The sequence below is a fragment of the Trichosurus vulpecula genome, chromosome 9 (genome assembly GCF_011100635.1).
Source record: "Trichosurus vulpecula isolate mTriVul1 chromosome 9, mTriVul1.pri, whole genome shotgun sequence".
Taxonomy (NCBI): domain Eukaryota; kingdom Metazoa; phylum Chordata; class Mammalia; order Diprotodontia; family Phalangeridae; genus Trichosurus; species Trichosurus vulpecula.
In genome coordinates, this window is record NC_050581.1 from 207,223,008 (window position 1) to 207,249,381 (window position 26,374).

At 48.6% G+C, this 26,374-nt stretch overlaps 1 protein-coding gene across 2 annotated transcripts in view; it reads left to right on the top strand.

The window, feature by feature from the left end:
- Positions 1-23,946, top strand: part of UBP1 (upstream binding protein 1) — a 33,437-nt gene extending 9,491 nt beyond the window's left edge. The window contains exons 3-16 of one of the 2 annotated variants that reach the window (XM_036738108.1): positions 1,825-1,901; positions 3,580-3,685; positions 4,139-4,245; positions 5,118-5,270; positions 5,516-5,626; positions 5,953-6,060; positions 10,788-10,897; positions 12,736-12,790; positions 12,956-13,049; positions 14,149-14,239; positions 14,803-14,915; positions 20,144-20,286; positions 20,792-20,843; positions 21,422-23,946. In XM_036738108.1, the coding sequence (XP_036594003.1) occupies positions 1,825-1,901; positions 3,580-3,685; positions 4,139-4,245; positions 5,118-5,270; positions 5,516-5,626; positions 5,953-6,060; positions 10,788-10,897; positions 12,736-12,790; positions 12,956-13,049; positions 14,149-14,239; positions 14,803-14,915; positions 20,144-20,286; positions 20,792-20,843; positions 21,422-21,459 (1,358 nt within the window). In that variant the 3' untranslated portion in view covers positions 21,460-23,946. The remainder of the gene's footprint in view (positions 1-1,824; positions 1,902-3,579; positions 3,686-4,138; positions 4,246-5,117; positions 5,271-5,515; positions 5,627-5,952; positions 6,061-10,787; positions 10,898-12,735; positions 12,791-12,955; positions 13,050-14,148; positions 14,240-14,802; positions 14,916-20,143; positions 20,287-20,791; positions 20,844-21,421) is intronic. The other variant, XM_036738109.1, reaches the window with a different exon arrangement.
- The last annotated feature ends 2,428 nt before the right edge of the window (positions 23,947-26,374 follow it).

The following is a 26,374-nucleotide window of genomic DNA, read 5'->3' on the forward strand; positions in this document are numbered from 1 at the left end:
AAAGGCCAATGCTAGGTTGGTCCCAAGAGTGGTGGAGAGAAGTTGTCCTTGTAGAGCCCATGATTAGGAAAAGCTTTCTGACCAGGAACAGTGTCCCAGAGGGAGATGGCTGGTGGATCTCGTTGGCTGTCTGCTGTGGGAGAGGGACATGGTAGCCTTGAAATCCTGCCCAGCACTGAGATTCAGCAGGCTCAGTCTGGTCCATAAAGAACACACTTGGGAGGACAGCAGGAGCCTGCTAAGACAGAGGGTTCCCAAGAAGCCTGTGGGGGAGGGGATAGGAGTGGGGGGATTCACCTGTCACTCAGGAAGGTGGCTGTGTGGGCAGTAGGACTTCTGGAGGTTCCCCCAGGTCTGAAATGGTCTGGGGTGTCTAGGTGCCCTAGTGCTTGGTGGCTGTGTAGTTGGACCATTGTGGGCATTGATCTCTGTTTCTGTCCATGGGCAAAGTGCCATCGTACTTGGATCTCCACCTGTTTGTGGCCTGGAGGCGACAATGTTGCTCACCAGATCCCTGGTGAGTCAGATGTTTGAAGAAGTAGGGATGAGGGGAAAACTTTAAGCCTCCATCATTGAGGTTCTTTTGATTTATCTTGAGTATCTGTCCTTTTAGTAGCCAGAGTCAGTTTGGTATCTGCTAAGGCTTCATACCTTTGCCCTTCTCTGAAGGGAAGCATAGTACCTCCCAGCCACTTAGCTGGGGCCCGGCCGGCAGATGGCCGCATGTGGGAATGGAGGCAGCAGCATCCTGAGACTCTCCATGCTGGGAGGGCCCTGCTTTGGCCTCAAAAGGGCAGGTTTGGCATTTGGCCCCACGTGACAGGGTGTGTGAGAGCTGTAGCAGAGGCTGAGGAGTGGGCCAGATTCCCCCCAACAGGCCTTACTTGGAGAGGGCCATGTCCCCTCCCCCAGGGTTGCCTTGTTTTCAGCTCTGGGGACAGTCAGAAACCTTAGTTTGAAGTCATGGGGGCTTTTAAATCTGCATAGCTGTCAGGGCAGGCCCATCCTTTCTGTAACTTCCAGAAAATGCAGAAAAACCTTTTATTCAGAATTTTAAAGAGAAGAAAGACATGACAGGTTTAAAATTTGGCTTTTGGGAAAGATTAAGATGGAATTTTTCAAGCTCATTGTGCAGCAGGTTAAGTTCAATTGTCATGGGCCTCATCCGCCAGCAAAGGTAGTAAAATGGTTGTTGACTATGCTGGACTTGGGAGTCAGCCTTGCCTTTTCCTTAGAGTGGAGGGCTCTGAGCATGAGGGACTTGGCCATCCTGGCCAGTTCTCCAAGAAAGTTCTTAGTGATCTGACTGTCTTCTTACACTTAGCAGTATTTTGCTACGCTCAGTCTCACTCCTTTTTGTGGACAGCCCTGTCTGGGTAGAGCTGGCTAGGCCTCTCTGACATGACGCTGCCTCCAAAGACCCTGGGCTCGGGTCCTCTGGGTGGGACGAGTGCTGCTGTGACCAGGAGGGATGGCCTGCCACAGGGTGTGGGTGGCCAGGAAGGAAGGAAAGTCAGAGCAGCAGCTCTCCCGGAAGGCAGAGGGTCTGAATGTTGGGCTTCTGAAGCATTCCTGGCTTCTGGGGACACTTTATCTTTGGTCTCCTCTCTTACTGGGGCTTTAAGGCCACTTTTCCATCCCTAATTGAGCGGCTGGTGCATTATAAAAACAACCTTGCTTTGGCTAATGTGCCGAATGAGCCACGTGGGAAGAGGCGGCCCCTTTATTAGGACCAAGGGCTGTGAGAAACCGTTGTTTTGGAAATGTTTGCTTTTCCACGTGGAGTTTGTAACGCCACAAAACTCTGACGTTTCTTTGAAACAGGTCAGTCCTATGAGATCCGGATGCTGGACAACCGGAAAGTGGGAGATGCGCCTGAGAACAGTGGAAAGTTGGTGAAGGTGAGGGATGTCCCCTGGGGTTCCTGACTTTCGATTAACAACACCTTGGCATAAGCTCAGGTCTCAGGTTTTCAGTAAAAGCCCCAAACCTTTGTACATAAGGTACTTATGGCTGTGGTCAGCTCCTGCCTGCCACGTGTCTCTGGGCCTCTTAACTGACCACCTGCAGGCCCTAGGCTGGGACTCGCCATTCATTCATTCTCCGGTTGACTGGCTTAACCCAGCCATCTGCATGCCCTGGGCTAGGACACACCATTCACTCGTTTGTTCATTCGTTCATTCATTCATTCATTCGTTCATTCATTCTCTAGTTGGCTGGCTTAATGTCCAGCTAGCTCACACATTTTTCCCATATTAGTCCTCTTCAGAACCAAACTGGTTGCATTTTTCCCATGATTTAATCGAGTCTTGGGTCAGTGGGTCTTTTCCTCCCCTCTCCTTCCCCCTCCCCCCCCATTTAAAAAATCTCATGTAATGGTCCTTGCAAGGTAAAATGTAAGCACTACCATTGTTTTATAAGATATTTGGTAAAGAACCTTTTCCCTCAAGTGAGTAGGGTAGAGAGTTCAGAGTCATTCTGAGCCCTAGCAGGAGACAGCTGCAGTCCAGGGCTAGAGCCCAGGGGCCCTGCTGTGGCAGAACGTGGATCAGGCCCTATTGGTTTCCTTCCTTGGGCTGACAGGAGATGGAGGCAGGCACTGGGGTGTTGGGCTGACTCTCATTAGAATCATCTTCTGCTTTTTGGAGCACTCTGCCAAGTGTGTCTGGACTCAGTTTCCTCAGACACGTTTGGGGCCCCTCTTGGGTGCTCTTTTCTAGGCCCTTGGGCATCTCATAAGACCATATGGTGATAGGGCCTTAGGGAGACGGCACAGCACTTTGCATGTCACCCTGGAATGGTTTTATCCTGCAGCAGGTTAAGTAATGGGGAAGGAAGTTCTCCGCATCTGCTTCTGACTCCCAGAGTCACCTTAGGTAAAATCCTGTGCTTTCTCTTCACTGGGCCTGAGTTTCTCATCTGTAAAGTGGGTCATTTGGACTTGGTCTCTAAGGGCCCTTTTAGCCTTAACTCTGGAATCAGTGTGATGCAGTCACTTTCTTCTGTGTGGGCCTGAAAAGAGACCTACTTACTGACTGGAATTTCCTGCTAAATCAGGCTGGTTAGCTGAATGATGCCCCGACCCAGGAATAAGGCCTCGTGATCAAAAAAGAGAGGGTCCTGCCTTTTGCCCCTCATTCAACCACCCCAGCTTCAGTGCCACCCTTCTGCTGGGGCTGTGCTCCATATGAAATTGTTTTTGTAGATTTATTGTTAAGTACTTTTGGTGGAAACATAAGGGAATGGTTTTCTTAATCACTGGGGTCATCAGTAGTACTTACCTGGCTATCCTTTTAAGTCACCTTCTAGGAGGGAGTTCTGGAGTCTTGGAAATGTCATTGCACACTGCACTGAGCATGGTGCCTGGCGCATAGTAGGTGTGACCGTTAGCTATGATACCTAAAGCTAGGTTCTTGCAGTGCCAGAAAGGTTCTGTTCCCTTGGGGAAGCTGTGTTTCTTGGTTTCTGTTTTTAGATTTTAGGTGTGTGTTAATAGTAAATGAGGAAAAAGTGCTTCTGGGAAGGAGGCTCTCTTAGCCTGGCTGTTGAACAGAAGTGTTTCTTCCCCTGCCCCTGTAGAGCATCATCAGAGTTGTGTTCCACGACAGACGCCTCCAATATACAGAGCACCAGCAGCTGGAAGGCTGGAAGTGGAACCGCCCTGGGGACCGGCTGCTTGATCTTGGTGCGTGTGACACACCCTCCCCTTTCCCCCCAAAGCCCCCCAGGTTGGAGAAGCTAGTTCAAAGAAACTCACCCACTGGTAATCTGGCAGCAGCAGTAGCAGCTCGGTGTTTGCCAAAGCTGCCCTGCTCCTTAGCAGGGGCTGGCTTGTCAGGCTTGGGTTCGAGCCTGCTGGATGGAACTGAACTCTCTTCTGAACCATTGCTGTTGCCCCTGGCAGCATCTCCATATTCATAATTAAGGAATACAAAGAAGAGACTCACTCTGATGTTTAGACACTTGGACATTTGGATGGGCCAGAGAAGAGGTTAGCCATAAGGCTCTATAGTGTGTAGGGTTTATGGGAAAACAGTATATTTAAATTTTAAAAACCAGAAATATGTGATGTGATTTTTTTGTTTTTAAATTCAAGATAGTAATTTCATGTAACTTTCTTTTTAAAAAAAACCCACAGATATTCCAATGTCTGTTGGAGTCATTGACATAAGGACAAATCCAGGCCAGTTAAATGCAGTCGAGTTTCTCTGGGACCCTGCCAAACGCACATCTGTATTTATTCAGGTTTGGATTTTTGCATTATTGGAAGCACACTAATTTAGTCATTTGAAATGTCATGATATATTTGTGGTATGTAATTTAATTTCCTTAGACTCCTCCTCTTTTTAAAATACTGTTTTTCCTCATACGCATAAATTTGGTTCATTTGCTTAGTGACTTCTTTTGTTTTTCCAAAGCTGTTCATTTTAAAATCTTGTTAACTTTTCTTATTAGGTGATAAAAATCAAAGTTTCTCGTTAATTTGAGCTTTGTTATAGGCTAGGACAAAGGTTGCCATTTCTAGAGTTTTCAGTGGTAGGAAAGGCACCTTCCTGGGTTTACGACCCACCAGTAGAAGAGTACAGGAGGCCAGCTGGAGCCTTAGAAGTCAGTATTGGGGCTCAGTGTGAGGTGTAGTCGATCCCCAAGATCTGGACATGCTTTGGGTCCTGCTGCCAGAGAACCAGGAGTGTGTGGGGGCAGGCAGAGTCACGAGAGTGGAGGGTGAGCATAACCATGGGTCTGAGGGAGGAGGCAGAGCCTGGAAGAGCCCTGGGGACGGGAAGGAGATGAGCCTCCAAGGGTTGCTAGCAATTGAGAGCAAAGTGAACTTCGTTTGGGAGCAGGAATGGGCAGGTGATGGGGGAGAGGCCCAGCTACATGGCGTGAGCCAGAGAAGGTCAGGGAGGATGTTGGGCCAGATGGATGGACCGGGCAGGGTCCATTCAGTGGGGTTGGGGTTGGGGACTGCTCCTGGAGCTGTCAGGATGGTGCCATGTGACACCTACACTAATCGACGGTATGGGTTCTGGTGCTTGACTGGCTAGAGTGGGTGGAGGGAAGGGAGACCCGGAGCCAAGAAGGGCCTTGACTGGGTCGCTTGCTGTGTTTTACAGGTCCACTGCATTAGCACGGAGTTCACCCCTCGGAAGCATGGTGGAGAAAAGGGAGTTGCTTTCAGAGTCCAAGTTGACACTTTTAAACAGAATGAAAATGGTGACTACACAGATCATCTGCACTCAGCCAGCTGCCAAATCAAAGTTTTTAAGGTAAGAGGCAGAAACCAGGCTTTGGCATGAGGCCCTTGTCTTCTGGACTGGCCTGTGATTGCCACTGCTTACATCCTGCTCTGTGCTGGGTCGGGGAGGGGGGCAGGGGGCACATCAGGTATGCACACACACCCCTCGACTCTCCTCACAGGAACTTGGGAAGGGCGATTGGACCATGGCATTGATCCAAAGGCTGCCTTTTGTCACCTGCCCTGTTGAGTCGATGATTTTTTTTTTCCTTTTAGCCTAAAGGAGCAGACAGAAAACAGAAGACGGACCGAGAAAAGATGGAGAAGAGGACAGCCCATGAGAAAGAAAAGTACCAGCCCTCGTATGACACCACCATCCTCAGCGAGGTAATGTGGTGTCTCACGCTTCTTCTGGAGAAAGCAGGCTAGCTGCCTGGCACCAGCCGTATGGGCTGAGTGATGTGGGAGGGACGCGGGCAGCGCAGGGGGAAGGAGCCAACCCTTGGGGCGGGCACTGAGCACAGAGGCTTCCCGGGGCCCTATGACCACTCGCACCGGCCAGGCCTCCCCCCCATAGACGCCTCGAGACCCTTGAATGCCAGCCAGTGAGTCCTTGAGCTGTGTTTGCCCTGACTAGGCATGAACTAGGGGAGTGGATCTTTCCTCGTTGTCTAATGAAAAGCAATTGACCCCCCTCTTTGGTGTTTGTCCAGATGAGGCTTGAGCCTATAATGGAAGCTGCAGTTGAACATGAGCAGAAAAGGTCCAGCAAGCGGACTTTGCCAGCAGACTGCGGCGATTCTCTGGCAAAGCGAGGCAGTGTAAGGGACTTCGGCTTACTTTTCATTGTGCAGGATGCCCTGGGCAGTGTTAGATCTAGGACCGACTTCCGTGGTGATGAAGGGAGCCCAAATTCTGAAGGACGGCCTTGGCTGAACTGAATATGCTTTGTGCCTGTGCCTCAGGGGAAAGCTTCCTAAATCTAACACTTGAAGCCTGAGCAAACAGTGTGCAGTGTGACCCTAACTGGGGAGTGCGGGAGGGGGAGCCCCAGCCACACCCCCACTCACCATCTTTCCCGTTCGGAAATGAGCCCCACCATTCCCTTCATATCAATGGTAACCATGGCTTTCGTTTCTGCCTACTGTTGAAAAAGGTCTGTTGCTCTCCCTGTATATCTCTGGTAGTGGCTGTATAGTATTAATGTTTAAAGACGTGGTGGTAGCAAGTGTAAAATGCCCCAGTTTTTGCCTCCTCTCTGCCTGTGCATGTCTCTGGCTCAATGGAGCCAGAGCCATGAGTCAGCTCTGATGCTCTGGGCTCCCCGGAGCTCATGCTCCTCAGGCTTCTGCAGTGACCCATGTATCCTCCATCATAACTTCACTCCTGGATTCAAGATGCTTTTTGAGAAATACTTTACACATCCTACCCCATTTCTCTGGAACAAGTAGTTACCTGTAGCTTGTCAAGCCTTCTATGATTCCCTTGATGGGATTGCTCTCTACCAATGCAAGACACCACCCTACTCCAGCTTGGTAAATGGTCTTTAAGCGTTAAGAGGCCAAAAACCCAGTCACCACCCTTTGGCCAGCCTGGTGGTAAACCTTAGAACTTGGCTGGGCTGGTGACCCATTGACTGAAATTGTGAAGGTCAAGAGGAGGCATCCAAGGAGGAAAACGCACTCATCTCTGAACAGGGGAAAAGGCAGGCTTTTTGTTGCTTCCCTGTGTGGCAAGTGTCCGAAGCAGATTGATGTGACCAATGCAAGGGGTGGGCCTTTGGATTCTGGTCTCATGAGACTCCCCTGACACCCTTCTCTTAGCAGGATGGGGGAGGGAGAGAATGGACTGGAGCAAAGAGCTTGGGAGACTTTACCCCAGAGAAACAAAGGAAACCCAGGTCCTCTCTACTCATCAGCACCAGAGGCCTTAGTTCTTAAAAGGACCTAGAACTTGGTAGGGAGCAGGATTTTGTTAGTGGTTACAGAGCCCATATAAATCTGTTGCATTGTGTGTGTGTGTGTGTGTTTGTGTTTGTGTTTGTGAAACATGTATTTTTCATTGCTCTGTAAGGGTTTTTTGGTTCATCTGATCATGGGAAAAAGAGTACTTAGTGACATTCAAGAGGCTTCTGACCCTGGAGATTTCTGGGAATTTATTGGGCTCTAGCCTCCTGGCATTGAGTTACCTTGTGTGAAAATAAAGCTTGGCAGTTCCTCAAGACACCTGGCAGCCCTAAAAGCTGTAAAATGTCCCTAGGGAAGGAGTGAAGGATGGTGTCTCCCCGGTGTTATTCGTGCAGGAGAGCAGAATGTCTCCCACGTATGGAACCTCACCCAGAGGCCCTTTTTTTCCCCAACCTTGCTCCATGGGAGCAGGGCCCTGGACAGGGTCTTGAGAATGAAATACATGTTGGTACCCCAAGGCCATGCTAGGTTCTTCCTTTTTGAATTGAGGCATTCCCTTGCCTGCCATATGCACAGCTCTGTGGACCCTAGTGTAGTCAGGTGGCAGAGCGCTAGGGCTCACCCCAGATCAGTGGCGACTTGTTGGCCACCAGGAAAGTAGCCATGCTTTCTCAGGCAGACCAAAGAGGTTTGGTTCTGCGTCCATTAGGCAGGCACCTTACACTTGGTATAACAGCCTGTTTCTGATCCCTTGCCTTAAAACATGGCTTTTTTTTTTTTAAATCAAGAGCTCTATCCCTCAGAACAACCTCACTTTCCCCAGACTGGTTACTTTCTCTACTCCCTTTGATATTGTTGCCTTGCTTGACCTTTGACCCCCTTGGTCACTATATGGGGATGCTGGACAGCGCTCTTGTTGCTACCATCTCCCACCAGTTTAGGTATCTCAGGGAACGGATCTTGGTCATTAGAAACATCAAACAAAGGGGTTGTAACTTGAGGAGAGCCCTAATCACCTTTGGGGTGGTGAAGTTGCTCTTCATGGATTTGAAAGCCCAGCTCCTCCTGGCTGTGGAAGGAGATGATGCCAGAACCTTGGTGGCCCTTGTGAACCTCTTTTTCTCCATCTAAAATTTCAAGATCATGGCGACATTAATTTTGTCTTTTAGCCTCGGCAGAAGAAGACTCTTATCCACTGTAATTCCTAATTTAGGAACAATCAGACTTCTGAAAAGAAGTTGCGAGTAGTGAGTGATAAAACCCTGAGAGGTTGTGTGAAGTGGGACGTGGGCCTGAGTGGGGAGAGCTGCAGGAAAGCTCCCCACCATCTCTAGGACCCACACTTCAGGAAGGGGCCTGTCTCTGCAGCCTGTAGAGGCATTTTGGTTCAAGGAATAGGCCTGGCTTCTCCCAACTCTCCTACCTCCCAGAGACTACCTCTCCACTTCTGGGCCTCCCTTTGTTCTCTAGTAAAAAGATTGCCTTCTCGAAAGCTAAGAGCCAATGTATGAGCACCCGTTAGCATCCTTTCATGGATCTCTCCATTCATTGCTCCCTGAGGGATTGAGGTCTAGAGCTCCTGTGCTTAAACCTAGTCAGCAAAGCTGAGCAGTGCCCTCCTAATCAGTCTGCAGTTGTATAGACCCCTGGCCGGGGGGTCCTACCGAAGAGAAAACAGAAAGGGTTCATCTTGTCCAGGAGACCTCAGGCTTTTGACATGCTTCTGTGGGCAAGTGCCATGACATGAATGCAGACACTGGCCCCTTTTTCCTTTTCCCTGGCCTGGTGCCCTGCACAGAGTAGATGTTTCAACTTTTACTGAACTGAATTCTTCCTACATTATATTTATCAGCAGTAACCTAACATGGGAGATACTTCTTTAAATTAGTGTGTGTGTCTGTGTGTGTGTTTATATGTGTATCTAGCATAGTTTTTCCAGGAGTATCTTTTAGTTGGCACGTTCTTTTTGGTGGGCCTCTTTGCCTAGTTCCCAAGGCTGCTGGGAGCTCTTTTGAAAACCAAGCAAGCATCGGTCGTGACTCTGGCCTCCTAAACATTTAAGGATTTGAGTGCTATTGCCCCAAAGTGGAAGCCTTCTTGGAGCCTCTTTTATTTCTCCGGGGGTCACTAATTACCCAGTTGCAGAGTTGAGAGTCTCAATTCTGGGGTAAGTGCTAAGGATGATTCTTGTTAACCCTATGATGGTGTTAATTTTGTTGAACAGTAAATATTGGTCAGGTTACCACTGTGTCAGACTTGAGCTCCCCGTAGGGCTCCCAACTGAACTCCCAGGCCCACTGCTTGTTGCAGTGTCTTACTTGCCACCTGTAGTTGAGGCTGTGGGCTAGGGCCTTCAAGCCTCTTGGGAGATTCATTTTGTCAGCCTGGATCAGAGCTAACTTATTCTTTCCCAAAAGAATGCTTTTGAGTTTTTTCCAACATCTAGAGAGAGGCTGTGAAGGGGCATTTGCTTAATAGCAAGGATACTTGTGTACCTAGGGGAGAGCTGACTTGCTTAAGGCTCCTCCCTGGCACAGGACAGAGAGGATTTGGGGTGCTCATATTTCGACTTCTATCTCTTTTCTAGTTTCTCTGTGACCCAAGTGTGCCTAGGGAATGTTCCCCAGTTTGGGCTGTGGACAGGCATGTAGAAATCCCTCAACAGGGTGGTTGAGCCAGATGCCATGGCCCGGGGAGATGCCTGCGTCGAAGGCCTAATCTCCATTGTCTTGCTTCCTGTCTGACTCCTGAGATGTTAGCACCTCCCAGATTTTGCTGTCCTTGCTAGAGGAGTATAATTGGGTCATGACACTGTGGTGTTTAATTTCAGTAGAAATAGGAAGTGTTTTTCTGTTCCTTGCCTGGGGCAGCATGAGGAGTCTGCGGAACCCCACCACTGTACAGAAGGCCTTCCATTCTACTTCAGGTCATTTTCTATGTCCTTGTTGCTTTAAAAGAGTAAAAAGCCTCTCTCAGCAGTTGATCTGGTCTCTGTTGGTTCAGTGTTGCCCTCAACGGGCACACAGCCCACTGACTGTGTCCCTGCTAGGCCATGATCTCCCACACTCCTCTGTTGGAACTTGACCAGAATTGTCAAATGTGGCTGAAAATTCTCCCTCCTCTGTCCCATGATGTAAGCCTTTAACTCCCTCAGTAGGGGGTGAGGACCTCTCCTTTTCTCCCTTGGACTCCTTATGCCTTGCTTATGGCACATCATAAAGGAGTATAGGAAATGTGAACCCAGGGTGAACAGAGCAGCTCAGCCAAGCCCCATCCCACCATGGTAGGAAGGGGCTGAGTCTCCAGGGCCTCTCCAAGAATTCAGCTTTATAGCCATGGTCCCACTACCTTCTGTCTAGGTTTCTTGGGGAAGTGGAGATTGAGACAGAAGTGATGGCTGTAATAGTCCCCCTTTCAGACCCTAATGACCTTCCATCGATGTGGCCATCCTTGCTCCTCACCCCCAAGTTAGGAAAAGAACCTTGGTCAGTGTTAGGTGACATTTAGAAACCTAATTTCCCTTGGCTGGATTCAAGTCAAGCATTAATTTGGCAGTAAAGGACCAAAAGATTAAGAAATGACTTCCCTCTCTTTCACAAGCACCCTAGTGATTGACGTACATGGGTCTTCTTCCTCCTTAGTGCTCTCCATGGCCTGCCACAAGTGCATCCTATGTCAGTGACAGCCCTGCGCCCACTCTCACTCTCACCTCTGCTCAGCACAGCACCTGCAGCGTCCCAGTCCCCGAGAGGTATGTGGCTATGTGGCAGGCTGCCTGAGGCAGCACTCCATTGAAAACCCTGCAGTGGGGAGGTCAGAGTTTTCTTTTCCAAATGTTAATGGAGGCTAGGACCATCATCCATGCTGAGTTGCGAGCCTCCCCTCAGGAGCTTTTCCCAAGGTCACAGACCAAGCAGTTTCTCATCTGGTGTGGCCAAGGCAGCCATAATGGTGTGCTGTGGTGGTGGGCAAAGGTTGGGTCTCTCTCCCTGTCTCTCTATCTCTTGTTTCATCTCCACCCCTTCTCTCTCCCTCTGTGTCTCTGTCTCTCTCCATCTTTCCCCTCCCCCCCACTCTCCCCCTTTCCTCCTTTCACTGTCTGTGATTTGGGATCAGCTTTGAGCCAAGTGCTCTGACTGGTGGCTCTGCCACCCTCTTTAGCTTTGTCACCACCATGTGAAGAGTGAGGCAGAAGGACTGAGATCAGATTGGCTCCCAAGGAAGCCAATTCATGTGGCTCAGACCCAAAGTTCCTGCTTTGCAGATGGTCTGTAGATGGCGAAAGCTGGTACGAATCAAGCCACCACCAAGTCCCTGACCCTGACAGAATCAGGCTGGCTCGCCAGTAAGAAGCCACTTGGCAGCCACTTAGTTTTGGGGCAGAGTTCAGGCCCCAAACTCCTGACACCTCGAGAGCTGAAAAAATGATTCCAGCAGTAAGATGTGGATTTATCTTCATTTACTCTTGGCCAACATTCCCAGAGGGGAAATTTCCTGCTTTCTATGAGTACAAGTCCTTATCTAGCCTACCAATGAAAACCCAGCATTCAAAGCAGCCTCCTGTGGGAAGCTGAGAAGGTGCGTTTGTGGCCTCTTCTGAGCATGGGTTAGTTTGGTGGGTAGATATGGAGGGAAGAGATACAGGTAAGGCTGGACTTGGCGGGGTTCTCTGGCAGCTTAGCTAAGTAAACTGATTGTAGTCCTTCTTTTCTTGGGAGTTGTCCCTTTTTGCTGGGTCAGGGTATATGTTTAAGGGGGTGAGTACTTAAAAGCACTTGGGGGCTCCTGATTAAGAACCCTTGCCTCTGACGTCCCTAACAAGTGGTCATGCAGACCTTTGCTTGAAGACCCACCCACCCACCCAAGAGGGATGGCACTCCATCTCCCAGAGCAGTCCATCCCCTACTTATTGATTGATATTAAGCCTAAATTTGCCCTTTTGTGCCTCCATCCCACAGTCCCTGGTTTGGCTCTTTGACAGGGGCTAACTGAACAAATCTGATCCCTCTTCCATAAATGAGCCCTTCTGATATTTGAAGAAGCCTCTTGTGTCTCCCAGAGTATTCTCTTGTCCAAGTGAAACATCCTCAATTCCTTCAGTCTAGTCTCACGTGGCCTGAACTTGCTGCCCTTTCCCACTTCTGGGTGTTCCCAGACCATGGTGCTCAGAACTGAACACACCTCCAGATGATGGAGGGGGACTGTCCTCCTTAGTGGGAGCTCCACCTCTCTCAGTGTACCCCAAGGTTAGGTTCCCTTGCTCAACTGGTGTCTCCCACTGCTGCCTTGGGTGGAGCTTATAGTGGTCAATGTTTGCTCCTTCTGGGATGGTCACTTGCCCATCTGGCCATGGGTAATGGGCTACAGAACCTTCTCTTCTAGTGGAATGGGTTCCAACTTTTTTAGGGTCAAGATTTTGTTGGTTAGATTTGTTAAGGCCTCTTTCCTTTCCCTGGATTCCTAACCTCAATTTCTGTCATTGGCAGTGTTGATTTGGGTCATTCAGTTTCTGGGAGACTTGATCTCATCTTCCTTAGCCAGACTCAGTATAAAAGCCCCCCTCTCCCTTCCTTCCTTCCTTCTCCCTAGCGATTCCTCCTCCCCAAACCATCAAGGAGAAGGAATTTCCCAAGGCTCCAGTGAAGTGAGTATCTCTCTTTGCCACAAGCAATGGTCGTGCTTTGTTGGGAAGGCAGAGCCAGCCTCCGCCACTCTTCAGTGGGTATTGGTGATGCCAACAGGGGGAGGCAGGCTGGGTTGTGGGGGGCAGCTAAATGTGGGCTCTACACGCTGCTCTCCCCTCCCCCAGCAACTTCACCCAGCAGCCACCATCCAGGAAGCCCAGCAATGGCTGCTCAGGCACAGGTTCGCCACCTACTCGAGACTCTTCGCCAATTTCTCAGGTATGTCCCCCTCTGTCACAGATGGGATCAAAGCAGGAGGTCTTGAGTGAGTCACCAGGTGCCTAATTTGGTGAGGTACTGTGCATATACATATATACAGGGGACACAGGGTCCTGGCGTGGGGTACAGGATGCTAGAGACAGTTCTATTTCCATGAAGCATTGATAATTCATGCCCCGCCCCCCCACCCCCGAGAGAGTTTCGATATGGCAGCGTGATCAGTAGGGTTTTCTCTCTATATACCTCCTAAAAGCTAAAGCCCCATTTGCAGCGCTAATTTGGATGCAGATAATTTGCCTCTTTATTGTGCTAGAGCCAAAGAAAGCTTGTGTGTAAGAAAGAACTTGAAAAACTAGAAAGTCCATAATCTTCAGTGGGGAAAAGGGGCAGTTTCTGAGCCTGTGTTGGCATGGCCTTTGCCATTCAACACTGGAGGGTTTCTAGCTGATCTCCATATTCCTGAGATGAATGTAAAGGAGGGGCAAGCGCTTCATTTTGTGTCCTTGGGATGCTTCTAGGTGAGTTTGTAGCCATGCCCTCTTACTACCTGTACAGAGAACACACCTGCCACAGATGCCGCTGGCATCTTTGGGTACCTGTCTGAGGTCACGATGGGAGCAGAAAGCATTCACTGGACTCCCAGGAGGCTGCGCTCCTTATTGGGGGTGAATCTTTGGAGATGGAAAGGCAGATCCGTTCCTCATTTCTCTGAGGGATGATCGGCAGTCTTGCTGGAACTCCAGTTTCAGTGGGCTACCTGAGTCGTTCGTTGGGTAAAGTTGGAAATCCTGAAGGAGCCCAGTTGCGTATAGTTAGAATTTATCTCATCTATTTTAAAGAAAATGAGCTCAGAGCTGTGAGTTGTGGTTGTTGAAGAATATGGTCAAAAGCAAAGGAAGCCCCCATCTGCCTCTGTTTGCAGCCTTTCTCTGGGTTTCCAGTGTCCTGGGTGAGGAGTGCGCTTTCTAGACAGGAAGCTGGCTTGGGAGGAAGGGCATCTCCGTGGGATCTCTAGGTGGCATCACCAGCAATCAGTCAGAATCAGAAAAATGGCCCCCACTGCTTGTAGCTTTCAGGGGCAGTTGTCTCCCTCTTTCAGGTGCAGATTTATTAAAGTTGACAAGAGAGGACCTCGTACAAATCTGTGGCCCAGCTGATGGCATTCGGCTCTACAATGCACTGAAGTCAAGGTAAATGAGTGGGGTGTTGGTTGCCCTCTGGGAATGGGCAGGCCTGGTCATTGTGGCCGAGAAACAGAGCTTTTCATCGTGGCTGCCGATGCCCCTAGAGTTGTGGGGAGGGAACAGGACTTGGGGTTCCATGATCACTGGATTAGCCTTGGGCCTTCAGGGCACCAGCGTCTTCTCAATATTTGAAGTTTGGAATCCAGATCATCAGTTTCAGGGACCTGGGACCATCGGCAAGGAGGCAGTCGGGAGGGCCCTGGAGAGTGGTAGCCTAAGTCAGAAAGATCTCAGGTTATATAGCTAGTCACACTCTACCTCTCTGAGACTCATTTTCATCTTCCAATGGGGATAATACTAGAATTTATCTTATGAAGCTGTCCAAATGAGATAAAAGTTACACACTCTCCAAACTTCAAAGCGTTCTACAAATGATATCTATCATTCACTTGTTTGTAATTCCATTCATGTTTTCTAAGTAACCCCTATGTAAGGAAATGTGACAAGGAGATAGCTGCAGCTTTCTCATCACATGAGCTAGCTTCACCTACGGCATCTTGTACCTGTAGGACAATAAGACCCCGTCTCACCATCTACGTCTGCCAGGAGCAGCCCAGGGGTCCGCAGCTGGAAAGGCAACCCGACGCAGGCCACGGAGATCACAGCAACGGTGCAGTGTATGGTATGTGTTCTGGAGCATTTGAGGCTTAGGAGGTGACCAGATCAGGGCCTAGGAAGATGAGGAGAGCTGCTGCTGCGTTACTAATGTTGGCAGCTGGATGCTCTTTTAGGCATCCAGTAGTGGGCTATGAGGAGATGGAGCAAGTTCAGAGTGCACAGAGAGCAGGCCTGGGCCCACTTTCTCTCCCTCTATGTGAAATTACCACTCTAGTCTGTTTCCCTTTGGTATTTGTAACCACAGTGCCTCACACTCTGTCATTCCTGATAAATGCTCGTTGAGTGATTCAGAGTAGGATCTTGAGCCAAGCAGAAGTATTGCAGTCACATTTCTTTACATAAGGATTACTTAGAAAACATGAACATTGCCACCAAAAAAGTTGGGCCAAGAGAATACTTTAGTTCATTGCTGCTGTTTTAAAAAGATTTCTCTGATATAGTTTATTTTTCTGTTGCCTGTAAATCCCCCTGTGTCCTTCCCCCTCACCCTGCCAGGGATTTACTTCTCTTGACAGAATTTTTAAGAGAAAAAAATAAAGCAAAACCAATGAGTACTCCAATAATAATGATGATAAATAAATTTGACTCTATATGCAAGGTCCCGTCCGTATAGATGCCTCCAGTTTTGTATCTCTGGAGAGGATTGTCTCTTCAGTCTTTTTGGGGGACTTAGCCTGTTCGCTGTCATTTTAAAGCTTTTTTGTATTGTTTTGTAGTTCTTTCCATTTACGTTGTTGTCATTGTGTGTGTTTTCTTGACTCTGCTTACCTCACTCTGTGTCAGTTCATCTAAGGCTTTCCATGCTTCTCTATAGTCATATTTGTCAGAAGGCAGAAAATCACATCAAGAAACTAAAAAATAAACGAGGTGAATCATAACACAACCAGAAGAAATAAAAGAATTTACAGAATCCACTTGCCTAACAAAACTGAATACACAAAAGACATAAAGGAGTACGTTCAAAATTACAAAAAGCCCCTATTTAAAAGGATACTGTGTAGGGGTGTTAAATGTTGTATAATCTCAGAAAACAAAGTAGAATCAGATGCTAAGGAGTTAGCCAAAAAACCCCAACTGTGTCTCAGTGGATCTATAGGAGAATACTATCAAATTTTTCAGGAAAAAAATCATATCCAAAAATTAAGAAAGCACCCTGCCAGACTTCTCTTATCAACCAAATATAGTTTTGATACTTAAACCAGGAAAGGATAAAGAGAACCTGTAGATCAATATCATGAAAGAAGATTTATTCAGAAATTTTACATGTAATTCTGTCAGACTGACTACAGCAGTTTGTTCAAGAAGTCATTATGACCAGATTGGATTTACATCAGGGAATATGAGGATGGTTCAGCATCAGGAAAGCGGTCAACATAATTATATTAAAAATAACATCCAAAACCACTCTTGTTTCAGTGGAGACAGAAAAGACCCATGATGAGGTACTATGTTCATTATTTTTTTTAAATACAAAGTATAAGTAAATGAAGTCACAGACGTTTATTTTCTACCATTTCTCAAGTTAAGTGCTAGAGATACAAAGAAAGACAAAAAACTGCCCCTGCTTCTCAAGAAGCTCACAGTCTAACGGGGGATAGATACAATATGCAAATAACTACAAACAAGACATATATGGATATCACTTGGAGTTGAGAGGAAAGACATTATCATTATGGGAGCTTGGGAAATGCTTCTTTATTTAAGAAATGCTTAATCCCCTAAAACTGGAATTTTAACTGAGACTTAAAGGAAGCCAGGAGACAGAAGAGGAAGGAGAGAATTCTAGGCTTGGAAGACAAGCAGAGAAAATGCCTGGAGTTGGGGGAAGTGTCATGTGGGAGGAACCACAGGAGGCTGGTGTCACTGACTAGAGTACAAAGAAAGCATCAAGTTATGGAAAGGTAGGAGGGGTGAGGCTATAAAGGGCCTTAAAATACAAACAATTTTATATTTGATTCTGGTGGCTATGGGCATTGGTGTTTACTCAGTACAATCCCTTTGGAGGCTGAATGAAGGATGGACAGGAGTGGAGAGAGACTGGAGGCAGGCAGATGCCCCGGCAGGTTATGGCAGTAGTCCAGACATCAAGTGATGAAGGTCTGCACCAGAGTGGGGGGAGAGTCAGAGGAGAGGAGGAGGTGAATTGGAGAGATGATAACTGCAGATGTAAAGTGAACAGATGCTGCAGAGGTAAAATGACCAAAGGTGTTGCAGAGGTGAAATCAACTTAGTAGCTTATGTAATTTGCTCTAGTTCTGGAAATGCTAGCAATAGCAAAACAAGAGAAAGATGGGTGTAGTGACAGGCAAAGAGGAAGTAAAAGTATCTTCCTAGCAAGGCTGTGCCAGAGTCAGTAAAAATGATGGTGCTGCCAGAAGTAATTGTGACTGTTAATGCTATCTGAGTCTGCAAAACGGTTACATTGCAGAGCTAAAGAGAGAAAATAGTAACAGGAAATTTGGAGGAACTAAAAATCCACAGTGAGAATTTACTTTTAAAGAAGTCAGGATAGAAGGGAGATTAGCCACTTACGTATTCTAAACTGAACTCTGGATTGGACTAGCACTGCCAAGGACATGAGCCCAGGCCTGGGCCGCAGCCTTTTGCCGTCTACCACAGTCCATTCAAAGTGGAATTGGAGTCTGAATTGGAAATATCACACAGCTCGCTGTTGGCCTCTTGCTTTGATGGCATATGTGGCTTTTACAAGTGACCCAAACAGATTCTTTGGATTCCTTGCATCAAATGAGTGCAGGCTGGGGATCCTAATAGAAAAGGGAGGCAGATCCTGCTTGCTCTCTGATGGGGGAGATGGAGGGAGGGGGAGTAGCTGCCCCTTTAGTATTGTTCCCACTGACCAGATCAGGTTGTTTCCTGGTACTGAGCTGTTTGATAGTGCCAATGACTGTCAATTTTTTAAAAATACAGTTTTAGTTAAGTTCCAAATTGCACCCCCCCCGGCAACAAGAAGATAAGAACAAAACTTATTAAAAATGTGTGTAATAAATAGTCATGCGATTATGTATGTATACATAGGTCCTGCATTAGTCCAAAAAAAAGGAAGTTCAGAGGACTCAGCAGCTGGGGCTGCAACCTCTTGCAAGAGCAGGGCCAGGCTGCAGCTCCTCAGGATGATGGCAGAAGGCTCCAGGCTTCCAGCCTGGCTCTTCTCAATGCTCTCGGGCTCAGGATCTGAGGGGAGGCAGCAGTTGTCCAGGTGGTGGGAGTGGTTTGACTTACTGGCATGGGCTGCCTTCTGTCTTTCCCTCAGCAGGAAAGCCCAGCTTGTTTGTTCTAGGTGTGGCATTTGGTGGGCATGACTGGCTCCTCCTTCACAGGATTGTTTCTCTGGAAGGTGGCTCTCAGGGTGAAACTGGAAGTAGGGACCAGTGCTTCTGTGCCTGTCTAACCGTGGTGGGGCCGCAGTTGTTGCTGGTGATCATGGGCTCCCTTGTAGCCATGATTTTTCCCTACTATGATGGCTTTGGGGGCTTCTGTCCAGAGAGGATCTTGGAGGAGAGGGTGGTTGAGTGTCCAAGGCTGCAGAGAGGTCAAGAATGCTGAGGATTGTGGCGAGGCCATTAGATGTGACAGTTAAAAAGTCACTGGTAACTTTGGAGAGAGCAGGTGGGAGGGTTTAGAAGAGATGGAAGCCTGGAGGGAGGGAGGGAGAGGAGCAGAGAAAGTGGAGAAGAGGTGTGCTTGCAGATGGCAGGCCAGGGTAGGGATGGGGAATGGGCAAGGCCAGGCAGAAGTGGAGGAGGAGGAGGAGGCAGGGAGAAGAGGCCAGGATTCTCATCTGAGTGTGTGGGGAAGGTGAGCCTCCCTCAGCCCTCTCAGAATGAGTCCATTCAGGGATATCTTTCCTGAACCCTTCATTGGGATGGGGTGGGAGTAAGAACCTACTCTGATCAGCCCAATTCTCACTCATTTCATCCTCACAACAAACCTGTGAGGTCAGTGCTGCTAGCATCATTTTACAGATGAGGAAACAGGCCAAGGGAGCTTCAGCAGCTTGCCCAGGGTTAGGCAGCTACCAATTATGCAATGTGGCATTTGAACCCAGGTCCCCTTGCCTCTACAGCCCAGGATCTTTGCACGTTATTCTTCTCAATACAATGCCATGATGTTCTTCCTGCTCACAGGGGTCTCTGCCTAGTGCAGGCTCTTCACCTTTCTCCAGGTCCATTAAAATAACCTCCTGGTCAGTTCCCCTGCTTCCAGTTTCTCCTCCATGCAACTGCCGTGCTAATATTCTGAAGGGGTTTGCTCCTTGCTGCTTTTATGGTTAAAAAGATAAACCATTTTCATTGGCATTTAAATCCACACGTTTGACTGGCCCATTGGAGGTGGCCCACTAGCCCCTCCCCAAGCCGGTGACTTTGTCCTGCTTGGGGTTCATTGCTCCTTGTCGTCGTGTCTCTGGGCATCGGCCCCTTCCCTCCAGGAGCAGTTCAGTTTCCATCAGGCACAGGACACTTCAGCTGACCTGCTCCCTCCTCCACTTAGCTGGTAGGGGATTCTCTGGCCCCTTGAGGGCCATGGCTGTTGAGTCTGTGCCTTTGTACGGAGAATTCCTGTTGAACCGACTCTGTGACTTGAGAAGCCGGCCTCCTGTCAGGGTGGAGGGTGAGCCTCGGTGGTCAGTGTCTGGGGACCATTTTTACCACCACTTTTCCCCTGCCAGCTGTACCGCTAGATTATGTGTGTTTGAACATAGGTGTCTTCCCCTTATGCTTTCTGAGGAAGGGGAATTCTGAATTCTTGGCCAGTCGGGGAGCTGTTAGCCGCTTGCCCACAGGGCTTCACAGAGTGCTTTCTCCAGTCAGAGCCTGTCTTCACCTGGGCCCTTTGAATTCGGCTTTGCATTTGTCCCATTTTATAGATAAAGAAACTGAGGGGTAGATGGTCACCCAGCTAAATAAAAGTCAGAGCTTGGACTCCCCCTCCCCTCTTGTTCTGTGTGAGGAGTCCCCAAGGCACGGTGGGTAAAGGTGGCCTCCTGAAGGGCCCTGGGCAAGGAACCTGTATCAGAAAGAACAGGAGCAGGGGAAGGAGGACCAGCAGCCCTGAGGGGTGGGGCATAGCTGTCTTGGCCCCCCACCCAAAGGACCACTTGCTGCTGCTCAGCATCTGGCCCCCCTCCCCCAACTCTGGGGGTGGGAGCCTCTCACAGCCCTGACGGTCTTCAGTTCTACCACAACTACATCTAGGTGTTTCTCATTCTTTCAGTTTATCACGCGATCTACCTGGAAGAGATGGCAGCCGCGGAGGTCACACGGAAATTGGCTTCTGCGTTCAACGTCCCTTTGCACCAGATTAACCAGGTTTACAGACAGGGTCCCACCGGGATTCACATTCTCCTTAGTGACCAGGTAAGGGTGCTGGCCTGGCCTGGCCTGGCCTGGCGGTGCTGGTTGCCATCCATTGACTGCAGAACTGGTGTGGCTCCCACTTTTTTTCAGAGTCTCCTTGAGCAAGGCCAGGTCCTACACTGCGGGGGGACTGGTCGTCACCCCTTTGGTCTGAACTGTACGCTGTGTGCACCTTTCCCTGACCTAGAGCTCTGTGGTGGAGAGGGCAGGACGAGAAAGCATTTGGACATCCAGGACCCCTCAGTGGGTCTGGGTCCATGTGGGTTCTGTCTTGGGCCACTCTCTCTGTGTCATCGGGTCAGAGGAATCAGCCCAGTGGTTGTCCTTTCACATCCTCCCTTCAGGAGGGTCCCCCAGGCAAAGGTCCCCTGCCAAGTTTCTGAGCGGTTCTCCTTTATAGGAGCAGCCTGGATGATGAAATGTGGCCTTTTCTTGTTTCGAGGCCCTCCTTCTTTCCTGTGGTTGAGGCTCATTGTGCTGTCTCACACTTGCTTCATCTTTCTAGGTGGTTCAGAACTTTCAGGACGAGAGTTGTTTCTTATTCGCCACTGTAAAAGGTATCTTGTGTGCCTGGGAGAGTGCGTGAGGCCAGTCAGTGTGGGTGTTGGGGTGCATCTGTCAGTGAGTGTGGTTGGTGCTCTGCGCTTTCCTGACGCTGTCCCAGAGGGAAGCCTCGGCGGCTCCTTCCTGGGCCTTTGGGGTCCGGACCTCAGACCTGTGGACAGCAGGTGCTGCAGACTGAGGGTTTTTAGCATATCCAATGAGCGGCGCTTGATCTAATTCGTGAGGAGAGAGGGGGCCAGGTAAACAGAGAGCACTTTAGTTTTTTTTGAGGCAGCCATGATATTAAGAGAGAAAACTGACTTGCCCCATTCGGGACGTTCCCAGAAACGCTGCTAAGTGTCTTGGGACTTTCCTCCCACCATCTCATAGCCACAGCTCTAAGGCTTTTCTACAGAAGCCTGTCAGAGCTCCTGGGTCTGGTGGGGAGGGAGCAAGGTCTGGCGAGTCAGGGTCCTCGCTATTGGACTGAAAGAGGGAGGGGTCAGAGAGGGGCTTGGTACGTCCTCCCCTCACACGTTGCGCTCCAGCCACAGGTTGCCATCTGGACTAACTCTGCTTTTCTGTCCTCCAGCGGAAAATGGTGAAGGGTTCCATATCATTTTGAAATGAATCCAGGCACGTGCTGGCCTTGCCTCAGTACAGATTGAAGCCTCACTTCACTTTCTATGTATGGAGACTGGACCTGAGGGGCTCTGGGATTGGACTTCACCGCTTACAAATGTTTCATATTGAAAACGCGAGGTGACCTTTGTGATGCACTGCCCGAGAGGCGGACTAGCTTCTCATCACTGCCCTCACCACAAATTCTCCTGGGGGGCTTGGAGATGGATGTGGACCACCATGGGGCTGCCTGCCCTCGGCCGGGCCTGGGAGCCACCTCACCCTCCGTGACACTGTGTCCAGTTTGGAAATGAATGTAGCCCTTCCTGTGCCAGTTTATTTGTCCCTGCTTGTACCCTCCGGTGACTTGGGGAGGCCCGGGGGCAGGGGAGCAGGATGCCTGGAAATCCACAGGGACGAGTGAGGCTGGAAATGCCACCAGCTTGTGGGTCAGGCCCCTTCTGTGTCTGAGTGTGTGTGGGGCGTGTGAGGCGTGGGTGGATATAGGGAGTGTGACTAGGAAGCCAGCTGTGCCCAAATGCGTCCCCAGGCCACGCAGTCATCAGAGCTTGTCGAATGTAGAACCCTTGGAGGTGCTCCCTTTCCCAGCACCCTCATTTCCTTTTTTTGGGGGAAGCTCTGCTCATGTCAGCTTTTTCCCCCTGTTTTTCTTTGTCTCTTTTTTCTCTTCTTTAAAAAAAAAAACAAAAAAACAAAACCTTGAACTCTTGGCCTAGACATCAAAGAGAAGTAACAGCAGAAAGCAGAAATGTCTTTCCGGCAGTAAGAGCTTGGCGCTCCTTGTCGCTTTCTGCCCCCTCCTCTTGGGTCGGGGCTGACTCGGCAGTCCTTGGCCCTTTGTCCCTGGGGTGTTAGGACAAGGTGTGGGCCTTGGTCATGTGCCCCCTGGCTTTCCCCATCAGCTAAAGCAGCCGTTTTTGGGTATTCTCCCCCTTTGCCATTTTCATTCTACCTTTTGGGCCAAACTATTCACAAAAGTGAAATCTGGGATCATTGTGGAGCTCCTTTGCCTAGTGTGGTATATTACATGCTGCGGATACACATTTTGGCTTTTGTCCCATTATTGTTTTAAACTTGGTGCATGCATGTATGCATGTTTGTGCCCATGTGTGTATTCCTGGGTTTCTGGTAGAGAAGGCTAGGTCTGTATCTTCTTTCCTCACTGGGACAGGGTCCTAGTTTTAAAAATCTGTAGTGCTTTTGTGGAGACATCAGGGAGAAGTGATCCCTGCTAATGGCAGAATTTCATTTTTCCCCTTTGAAACTTCTCGAGATGCCCTGGGGACCCCGAGAGGAGCCTTTTCATGACCAAATATTTCATTCCCTAGTAATAAGGTGGGGGAGGGGGAAGCCTGCAGGTCCAGTTCAGTGTCTGAGGGCTTGTTCGCCTGTTGGTGTCCCTTGGGGGTCACCACTCAGACCTCAGTACATAGAGAGCAACCACTGACACGAACCCTTGGCACGGTTTCAAAATTGACCCCACTGTTTGAGAAACAGGGAAATTGCCCACTTGAATCTATCAAACCTCAGATTTTACAGAGGAAAATTGTTCATCAGTTTACCCCAGGCACCCAGAATTAAATGATCACACCAGCAAATTGCTGTTTTAAAGAGTGGGATGTGCACATTTTAGTTTAACTATAATAAATGTTTTCTGAACATTTTGCAAATGTGTTTCTTTTCCTGCTATGTTAATGGTGCCCCTCTGTGTGCTTAATCAGACCTCATAGAGAGCTTCTCTGGCCACTTTTGTCCTTTCTCCTCTCCTGTCTTTGCTGGCTGCAGGATAAGAGAGTTGAAGATACAGGACTCCTTAGCAGAGCCTTGAGGCTGCTCGGCAACACTGACCAAGCGGGCTCCCGCCCTGAGACCCCTCCAGGGAAGTTGATCCCCACTTCTTTTCCCTGCACAGGGTCGTGTCTCTTGTTTTTGAGGAGGCACAGTAGAAAGTCTTTGTGTACACAGTAGAAGCCCCGGTGAGACCCACCAGTCCCAGGGCATTGCTGTTCACTAGGACTTTTGGCTCTGCTTGTTTTCTGCCTCAGACGGTCAGTGGCTGCCCAGAAGCGCCAGAAGCAGCGGGCCTCCCTTTAAACTTTTGTGGCAAGATGAAGCACGCAGTGTCTTTTTGCAAAGGAAGTGTCTGTCCCTGTGTCAAGATTTAAATAACAAAATCTCTGTGTGTGTGTGTGTGTATGTGTGATCATATAAGCTTTGCTCAGAGACGTGTCCTCCCGGAGAGTTCAGCAATAAGCCCCCCGGACTCCATGTCTCTGACAGCACCATGGCAAAGCCATTGGGATAAGGGGCCAAGTGGTTTTTGTTGGTCATGAAGTGGAGGCTGCCATGAGTGGGATTGGTGACCATGCAGCCTATCCCCTGAATGGGGAGAGATGGTCTCTTTTGCCTTATAGCATGAGTGCATTTGTCAGGGTTTCTATGCTTTTTAAATAAACTTGAAAATAAATGGCCCCATTCTGCGTTCTCTGGACTGTTTTTATTGTGCGCTAAATGAGTGGATTAGAAAATCTTGCCTCTGGCGTCTTTCTAGTCAGCTTGTTTTCTTGGTCATTTGTGTACGTAATGAGCACGACTTCAGCCCAGCCTTTTCTGCAGCCATTATGATGAGCTTGTGACAAGGGGTGAGAAAGACTGACTTAACCTGGTCAGCAGGTACTATTTAGGCTTGTTTTCAAAAATCAGAGATGGCCATGTTCCCAGGCAGCTAAGAAGGAACCAGAAGACAAGGAAACATTGAAGAGGACTGTGGAAATGGTAGTGGAGAGAATTTGCTGGAAAAGAGGGGGAGGAAGGACTCAAGGTTCGCCTTGCTTGGCAAGGAGTAAGTCTAACTTTTATCTGAGCCCAGTGTGAAGAAAGAGTGGTGGGGGAGATGTCTGAGTGATGGGAGGTGGGAAGGAAAAGGGGCTCTTTGTTTTCTGTGACGTTTGAGACAAGACACTGAACCAAGACGGTGGGGAAAGGGGTGCCCATGGGAGGCGTAGGAGGAGAGGTCTCTGATTACCTTTTGGAGGAGGGGCCAGTGGATGGGCAAAGTGCTGAGGGCACAGGGAAAAAGTCCAAAGATAGCAAAGACAACAAGGGAAACAACAGAGATGACTATGTGTGACTACCAGATAAACATGGTAGACCAAGTCTGTATAGTGACAGTGCTACTTAAACCAGTTGTTCAGTACTATCAAGAAAAGTAGAAATTCACATGGGAGGAGCAAGGGAGCAAGACTTAAAGTCAATGATAGCTAACGTTTATATAACATTTGCAGTGTTCCAGATACTATGCCAAGTATTTCATGAACGATCTAATTTGAACCTCACAACAGCCAATCGAGGTACACGGAGGCTAAGCAGTTTGCCCAGGGTCATGCAGCTAATTATGTCCGAGGCTGGATTTGAATGTAAGTCTTACTCCAGATTGGATCCCTACCTACTGTGCCACCTAACTGATCTGTCAGTACCAGGTGTCAGGCTACTACAGGTCAGTCATGATTCAGTCAGTTTGGTGATGAGTAGGACAGATCAGCTCCACAACAGAGTATTCGTGGATCCGAAGATCCCAGATACTGGAAGGACTCGCTCTTTCATTATTTGACAAAAATGGTAATACAGCAGAAATTAGCTTTAGACCAACACTTCACACCACATGCTAAAGAGAACCTTTAAGTGGCTACATCACCAAAATAGAAAAGGTCACATCAAAAAATGAAAAGAGCAAGAAAAGTTATTTTTCAGGTCTGTGACTAGTAGAGCTCATGACTGGGTGACAGTTGGACAGTTGGTTCCATAAAATTTTTGCACAAACATCCAACATACTTAAAATAAGGGAATGGGCAAATGGAGACAAGATTCTTTGCAGTGTCTCTTTGAATAAGGTGTCATATTCCAAGTATGTAAGTGATTTGCATTTGTCAAACTGACCAGGGGGTTGATTGGTTGGTGCTCTTTGTTCTTGAAGAAGACCGAAATGATATCACTATGTTAGAGTTCTTACAATGCATCCAACTGTGACTGATGGAACTAATATGAACTTGGAATGCTCTACAGGTCAGGTACAAATGGTCCATGTGAACAATTGGGGTGGATTCTCTAAATTTGCACATCCTGTGTTTCTTTTGAGCTACTACAATTCTTTGCTCATAGACCAGTTTCCTCTGATGAAGGCATGCCATGCTGGGCAGTCCTTTACCAGTGTCTCATGTCACACGGTCAATTCCAGAGTTATTAAGAGAGACCTTGAGAGTGTCCTTGTATTGCTTCTTCTGACCTTCATGTGTGTATTTGCCTTGCATGTGTTCTCCATAAAGTATTTTTTTTTTTTGGCAAGCATACATTTGGCGTTTAAACTACATGGCCAGCCCATTGGAGTTGTGTTCTCTGCAGCAGAGTTTGAATGCTTGGTGATTTAAAGGGAGGACCTCAGTGTCTGGCGTCTTATCATGCCAGGTGATCTTCAGAATCTTCCTAAGAATTCAGATGGAAGGGATTGTTTCCTGGCATGGTGCTGATAGACTGTCCAAGTTTCACAGGCATACAACAATGAGGTCGGTACCACAGCTCTGTAGACCTTCAGTTTGGTCTCTTACTCTTTCCTTCGGGGCCTCCCAGACACTGAGCTAGCTCTGGCAATGCATGTGTCAACTTCGTTAACAGTGTGCTCATCCTTGGAAAGTACACTGCCAAGGCAGGCGCGTTTATCTACAGCATTCAATATCTCTCCATTTGCTGTAACTGATGGTTCCATGAGTGGATGGTGTGGTGGTGGCTGGTGGAGCACCTGTGTTTTCTTGGTGTTAATTGTTAGGTCAGAATTAGCACAAGCAGCAGAGAATTGATCCATACTTTGTTGCATCTCAACTTCGGAGACTGCATTGAGTGCACAATCATC